The 8,382-nt window shown below is 30.3% G+C and overlaps 1 protein-coding gene across 2 annotated transcripts in view; it reads left to right on the forward strand.

Annotated features, from left to right (window-relative positions):
- Positions 1-3,315: 3,315 nt before the first annotated feature.
- TpnC25D (Troponin C at 25D) overlaps positions 3,316-8,382 on the forward strand; it is a 6,323-nt gene continuing 1,256 nt past the window's right edge. Inside the window, exons 1-2 of one of the 2 annotated variants that reach the window (XM_018511945.1) lie at positions 3,316-3,393; positions 3,752-4,172. In XM_018511945.1, the coding sequence (XP_018367447.1) occupies positions 3,779-4,172 (394 nt within the window). In that variant the 5' untranslated portion in view covers positions 3,316-3,393; positions 3,752-3,778. Of the gene's footprint in view, positions 3,451-3,751; positions 4,173-8,382 lie in introns of both variants that reach the window. The other variant, XM_018511944.1, reaches the window with a different exon arrangement.

Here is an 8,382-nt window from a genome sequence, read left to right on the forward strand (position 1 = left end):
TCCTTATGGATCTTTCCCATGGCATGCAAGCGTTTTGAGACGGCCATTGGAGTAACATTTAACTGTTTCGACAACTCTAAAAGCGTTTGAGCTGGATTCTCATCAAGCAATTCTTGCAGCTCGACATCTTCAAATTTTTTCAGCTGTCCTGGACGTTCTTTGTCTCTCACATCAAAATCACCGTTTCGGAAACATTCAAACCAAACTCTACATGTTCTTTCCGATGGAGTTTCATCACCATACACTTCGGATAATAAGCGATGCGCTTCAGCTGCGGTTTTCTTGAGGTCGAAGTAGTGAGAAGCACATGTCGGAAAAACAGCATATCGCGATTCATTTTCAATCGATTGAAAAATCTCTTTGGCGTCGGGAAATCTAACCTGTGAGGATTGAATCACTTTCAGCGATGTCTAAACTACAAAAGACATATGACTTCATCGTCGAAACTCGCCAGTGTTGGAGCCAGCACCCTCTAGTAGCGAGCGGCAGGAATTAAGTTTGACACCTAATATATAACAATAAATACATATAAATGTATATAAATATATATAACAATAAATATATATAACAATATGTAGAAATTAGCGTGAATACAACAAATGACGTTTTCTGTTCCTGCACTAGAACTCTATTTTCACGTAGGATTGCATAAGAAATATCTGCCGTACATACATACGCAATTCCTAGTAACTTTTGCGGACATTCGGTGCGGATTACGGATTGCGGACTGTATGCGTGCATTCGTTTATGCAGCGGTTAGCGCAGTGAGTATCATTTAATCTTTGTTCAATACTCGGTGAACAACAAGGATAAAGTAATACTTCTGCGTTAACCGTTGCATAAACGAATGCGCGCTATGTGACGGCACCCTGACACACACACGCCTTCGACGCACCGAGAGCACATGTACATGGGCTCATGCTTGTGTGTGTGGCTACCAGTTTCGTCAAGTCGCTGTCTGATTCTGTGTCGTCACCGTCTCAACGCAGAGTTCTTAGCTGAGTACTCAGGAGCCTTAAAAATTTTATTTATGAGATTTTAACTTGGCCCCAATTATACAAAAATATCACTTAGATTTTATTTTTTTTAATTAAAAATACTATTGTAAGTTTTAATTTTTAATTTGGTAATATCAGTTTTTGGTTTGACGTATATTTATAGTTGACACCTTCTTTTTACCTTTTTAAAAAAAAATATTATTTACACACTAAGACAACCGCAGAGACTCTTATAAGCATTTTTTTTGTATTGGATTTAAAAATTGAGTTTCATCAGAATTTTTTATGGCTACATATACACTATTTTTTTTCTAAAATGACTTTAAAAAATTTCATATATTTAATATTAATAATATATATTTTATTTGATTTAATGTTATACATTTTAGTTATTTTGAATCACATAAAATTTAAAATTACATGTAATTCGAAATCGCGTATTTATACAATATAAAATGACATGCGACATCATAAGGCGATATACGAGAGTAAATCAATATAAACGAGAATTTTTTTAATTATTTATTGGACGAGAATAAAAATATATAAAAAAAAAACAAATTATTTTTCTACATATTTCTCTGCTACATTAATATATTTTTGCCAATGGATAGGCAGTTTGGCGATCCCGTTTTCATAAAAAGTAGTAGGTTGTTTCTGCAGTTAATTGCGCACGAATTCCTTTACACTATCGTCCACGAATCGTATTGTCCTCCCAATTCTTCTTTCAATGATCCAAACAAATGATAATTGTATGGAAAGATTTGTCTCAATGCGATTATCATTTGTTTAGGCCGCTAAAAGAATTCGGAGGATTCGAGGACGATGCCAATATAGCGGAATTCGTGCACAATTAGCTGCAGACACAACCTACTATTTTTTATGAAAACGGGATCGCCAAATTGCCTATTCGCTGGCAAAAATATATTAATGTAGCAGGAAACAATGTAAAAAAATAATTTGTTTATATTTTTATTCTCGTCAATAAATAATAATAAAATATTCTCGTTTATATTTGATCCACCCTCGTATCACATTCACTACAATTCTTAAGGAAAACGATGTACAATTTTGCAAATCATTTTTAAATGGAGAAAATATCTCTTATTCTTTCTTTAACCTGGAAATTACGCGAATGGTTATGAATGACTTGCAAGAGACGAGAGAGAAGCCAAAAGGAGCCCGATATATTTTTACATCATTCTAGCAGCATGCTAAATAGATAGTAACGCGTTGTAACGGATTGCAAGCACGGAATGCGTAGGCAGTGGTCTAAGAACGGCAATACGTTGCCCTATTTCAAACTTGAAATATCGCCACGGCGAAATGATTCAAGTGAAGCTAATTTTTGTTTCTATTTCAATATATATGATTGGAATTATACAATTTTTCTATTTTTATCATGTAAATATAAAAATCGCTATATTGCAGTTATATAAATGAATATCAATATGATTCTCTCTCTCTCTCTCTCTCTCTCTCTCTCTCCTCTCTCTCTCTCTCCTGTCTGTCTTTTCTTATATATGTAGGTACAATTGTTAATTTTATACTTTTTAAATGTATATATTTTTCTATATTGTAATTGGTATCTTGAAGATCACCCGAAACATTGAACGTATCAATGAATAATTATTACAATTTTTCACAAGATATTATAATAAATACCACAAAAAGTTAGAAAAAATTAATACTCCCACTTAAATCTCCCATTTAAAAAAAGTTTCATAATATTTTTAAGAATAATATTTTTAATAATATTTTAAATATTTTTAATATTTTTTAGATTTTAAATTTAAAGATTTCTAAAAAAATATCTTAAACTTGTTCAGATTTTGTAATAAGTTATATAGAATGAGAGAGAGAGAGAGAGAGAGAGAGAGAGATAGAGAGATGGATCTTAAAATCTTTCAGAATTCATGTTACTTTATAAAAAATTTTAGCAGTAATGTGGGCTGTTTTAGTATTTCTGAAAAGTATTCTAATGCGTGCAACAAATCCTAGAAATTTTCTCGAAAGTTATAAAATTTACATAAAAATTCTACGAAGAATTCCCAAAAGAAAAATTATGTGAAGGATTCTAAGAAAAATTTTCAGCAAGGATATAATGAGGACTACCACTTCGCTAAACATCATTATTCGGTGAATGTCATTATCACAAAATCTATTAATTATATCGAAACTAATCATGCGATATAATAGCATTTATATGACCTTCATATAAACGACACCGTGACTGTGGCATCCACTTATAACATATTTCATTTTTCGTCGCCGTCGCCACTCTATTTTTGCATGCGTCGTCTTTCTAGCTGCTTTAGCAGATACGGACAGGAAGTCTTTATACTAGGACGGAAGAATCAATTCTCTTCAAGTCCGGCAGCGTTCGTTCTTCATTGTACGTCACTGGTGATTTGTTTAATACGGTGTAAAAGTTCCCTTATTAGTTGTTATGGTAAGACTGAAGAGATAAACTGAGAAATAGTTTGTATAGTGAAAAAATTTATCTAAAAATTAAACATTTAAGTAGCAAAAAACGGCTGTAAATTCCATATTATTTAAAAAACATTTCAAAAATGTTCTTATTTTTCAGATGAATAGAAAATTACTATAACGCACAAATTATAACATTAAAAATAATTTAAAAAGTTTAAAAATTATTATAAAAAGGTTCAGATACCTTAATCGTTAATATTTATAATCTTTTTTTATTATAAATAAAAATAAACTTAATATATTCGAAACTTTGTTCACAGGAGGAAGATGATCAAAAAGTAGCTGTGATGCGTAAGGCATTCCAAATGTTCGATACAACGAAAAGTGGTTTCATCGAGACTATGAAAATCTCAACGATATTAAATACAATGGGACAACTGTTTGATGATGGCGAATTAAATACTTTAATTGAAGAGAATGATCCTGAAGGTTCTGGTAAAGTAAATTTTGACGGTTTTTGTAAGATCGCCGGTCGGTTTCTTGAAGAGGAGGATGCGGAAGCAATGCAGGAGGAGCTGAAAGAAGCATTTCGATTGTACGATCGTGAAGGTAATGGCTACATTACCACAGCTACATTGAAAGAGATTTTAGCGGCTCTCGACGACAAACTTACTAGTTCCGATCTTGATGGAATAATCGCCGAGATTGACACAGACGGTTCTGGTACAGTAGATTTTGATGGTATGTAATATATATCATACCATATACAAGTATATATAGAATATTAGTAATATGATCAATATGTCATATACAGCGTGTCCCATTTGAAGTTTCGGACGCAATTATCTTCCAAACTATTCGTTATTCCAAAAAATGTTTTAAGTGAAACTGATTTTGTTTTGAGAGACATTTTTCGATGGTTACAGATTCTCTCTAAGTGGATATACTTCCAAGATTTCAAGATTTCATGTTTCCAAGATTTCAAACCTTTATTTTTTCAGATGGAATTATATAGTTTCATTACATAATATTATTCCTCTAATTATTCTGCATATAAAAGTATTAATGAAGGGGTACCAAAAAATCAATAGTTCCATGAGATATATTATTTTGATGTAAAAAAATACACTTGCTTTAAAAAAATAAATATGGGCAAAATAGATAATTTCTTAAATAAGCAACTATGTGTTTCCTTTACTATATAATTATTGATTTTATTATTCATCTTATTATTCTGTTCATAAAAGTATTAAGGTACAATTATTAACAAATTAATAGTTTACAAAATATTTAATATTTCATGTAAATATGCCAGAGTAAAGTATAAAATGTCTTGTAAGCTATTAATTTTGTGATATATCTACTTTAATACTTTTATATCCCAGATAGCACACAATATTTATAAAATATTTACAAATATTTATAAATATTTACAAGGTTTATTTTAAATATTTTGTATTTTTGTGATCTTAGATTGCATAGATAAACGTTTATTAGAAACATTATGAAATATTTATTGTAAATCTTGTAGTAAATATACTATGGAAATACTTAATAAGACATAATTCAAATAAAAAACACGTAACAGAAATATTTATTTATATTTGTCATAAATTTTACATTAAGTATTTAGTCTATTTTTTAATAATATTTCGAATAAAGCTTTATATAAAATATGTATAAAATATTTATATAACGTTTAAAAAAATGAATAGTAATAAATATTTATCATAAATATTCTGTGCTTTCTGGGATACAGAATAATTAGAGAAATCATTATGCAAAAAATCATATTATGCAAAAAAAAACGTATAACTCTATTTAAAAGAATAAAAATTACCTTGAAATCTTGATACCATCAAAAGATATCCCCATTAAAACAAAGTAAGTTCCACTTGAAATATTTTTTAGAATAACGAATAGTTTGGGAGATAATTCCGTCTAAAACTTCAAATCAAAGCTTTATCTACACAAGAGCGCTTGGTAAAAAATTTTGGGTCACCCTGTATGTATGTATATATTGTATATATGTATGTACATACATACGTACACATATATATAGAGAGTGTCCCAAAATTTTTTGCCAAGCGCTCTTGTGTAGATAGAGTGGACTAAATTGAGTCCTCTACTATTTTGCAATTTTCGCAATAGTTAACAAGATATTAATTATGATAAATTATAAATTAATAAAAACTAATAAGTTTTTGTAGACTCCTTTAATTAAAACAATTAATGAAACCATAAAAAATATATTACAGGCAATAGGAGTCGACGCTGGTTATCAATTAGCGCATATTAATTACTAAAAATTGCTGAATATTGATATTCAATAATTTTTTACTCAAATACTATCAACTTTACAGAAAAACAGCGAGAGACGGAAATTGTTTATTTTCTTCTCATAAAGTTCTGAGAATTCTTTTAAAATTTTGTCAGAATTTTTATACCGGAGAGAATTTTTTAATTTTTGGGACAAAATACGATGTTGTCCCACGAGTGTCATATTTTCAGGGTAAATTTTAAAAGAAAATTCTCTCCGTGTATTTTAATACCGTATTTTCTCATGTCGGTAAAAGTAGTTACCAATATATATAAGAAAATGTAGTACTAAAAAGTTGATAAAAGATTTGTAAAAAATTGTTAGAGTTCTATGAGAAAAAAATAAACAATTTTTATCTCTTGCAGTGCTTTTTTTTATAAAGTTGATAGCATTTGAAAAAAAAATTATTGAAGACTAATATTCGACAATTTTTAGTAATTAATATCTTGTTAATTATTGCAAAAATTGCAAAATACTAGGTAGAGGATTTTTTGACTCAGTTTAGTTCGCTCTATCTACACAAGAGCGCTTGGCAAAAAATTTCGGGATACCCTGTATATATATGTACACCTATATACCGGTTGTTTAAAATAAAGCGTTACAAATTTTTATGTCGAAAACACGGCATTATTGAGAAAAATTGTTCAGATAAAAGTTGTAGGGTTCAAAAAGATCTATTTACTGATCTTATCAGTTTGAACAACAAAAACTCCAAAAAAACAGGGCGAATGAGAGTCAGCGTGGTAATTAATATGCAATCTTAAATCCTCAATCCAAAAATAGAATCTTTATTCCCAAAAATAGTACGTTTCAGTTCACTTTGGAAACATCTTCAGCAAAACAAATTTAAAATATCAATCCCTTCATGTCAAAGAAAAAATCATCATCAGATTTGCAGATTTGTTATAATCCCAAGACATAGAAGGAATTCGTCTCAACATTGCATCAACTAATTACAATTAATATTCACTAAAAAGTATCAACATGCGTTTTTCAATTTGATACTTTTTAGTGAATATTAATTGTAATTAGTTGATCCAATGTTGAGACGAATTCCTTCTATGTCTTGGGATTATAACATCAAATCTGCAAATCTGATGATTTTTTCTTTGACATGAAGGGATTGATATTTTAAATTTGTTTTGCTGAAGATGGTTCCAAAGTGAACTGAAATGTACTATTTTTTGGAATAAAGATTCTATTTTTGGATTGAGGATTTAAGATTGCATATTAATTACCACGCTGACTCTCATTCGCCCTGTTTTTTTGGAGTTTTTGTTGTTGAATTTGGGAGAGTCCGTAAGAAGATTACAGTATTACTGTTTGGAATTTACGCTTATCAGTTTGATTTTGGATGGCGTTGCCAAGGTCAGGTCAAGGTCATATCGATTTTTTAAAATAAAACACCCTACTTTTGATTCAAGAATTTAATAGTCGATGCCAATACCTTTTCAAAATACTATAATAAAGATATTTTTTATTGAATACTTTTTGAGTTATGACGTTTGAAACTTACAGTACCACCGGCATTAACATTACCGAAGGTGTCCGACCGACGACTAAAACCTCTTGAATGTTGTTCAGGATCATGTCCTGGATAACATTTGTCAAGATCAAGGCCATTGGAAATTATTCTTCTTGTTTTCATTTTTGCACTAAAAATTTATTTTTATGTAAAAATGAAAATAAGAGGTACAACCTCCAATGGCTTTAATCTTGACAAATGATATCCTGGACATGATCCTGAGCAACATTCAAAAGATTTTAGTCGTCGTTCGGACACTTTAGGTAATGCTAATGGCGGCGATACTGTAACCTTCAAGCATCATAACTCAAAAAGTATTTAATAAAAAAATATTTTTTATAGCGTTTTAAAAATCTCTTGACATCATCTATTAGATTCTGGAAACAAAAGTAGGGTGTTCTACTTAAAAAAATTGATGTGACCTTGACCAGACCTTGATAATGCCACCCAAGGTCAAATTGATAAGATCAGTAAATAGGCCTTTTTGAACTCTACAACTTTTGTCTGAACATTTTTCTCAATAATGCTGTTTTCGAGATAAAAATTTGTAACACTTTTTGAACACCCGGTAGGTTGTGTGTGTGTGTGTGTGTGTGTGTGTGTGTGTGTGTGTGTGTGTGTGTATTATACAGGAAATCTGAAAAATCGCCCGCAATACTTCAAGAAGTGATTCGGACCTCAAAAAGAAGGAAAAAACTACATAAACATAGCTTTGGAAATAAGTCGTTTTCGAGTTATAATTATTGCGCTTTTATGTTACAAAAATTGTAATTTATTTTTCATAATCACAATCATAATTTATTTCATAGTGTTTTAATATGAATAATTGTATTTCAGACTATTTTGGCGATACTCAGGATGTACCTCCGCTCTAGTAAAGTAAAAAAAATTAATTTTTATATAAAAAAAATTAAAAAAGAGGTATGCCAAGCGGACTATGCCTCCCGTGATGCATCCTGGGTAACGCCAAAATAGTCCGAAATGTAGTTATTTATCAACAGAGTGAATGAGAGTGGGAGGATCCCGTTTGCCTACAGTTCTGATTGTACACACCACTCATATCAACTGGTGCATAGTAATTTTTCACTGTTTTGCCAATAAGATTA

Source organism: Trachymyrmex cornetzi, unplaced genomic scaffold (genome assembly GCF_001594075.2).
Source record: "Trachymyrmex cornetzi isolate Tcor2-1 unplaced genomic scaffold, Tcor1.1 scaffold39, whole genome shotgun sequence".
In the NCBI taxonomy this organism is placed as follows: Eukaryota; Metazoa; Arthropoda; class Insecta; order Hymenoptera; family Formicidae; genus Trachymyrmex; species Trachymyrmex cornetzi.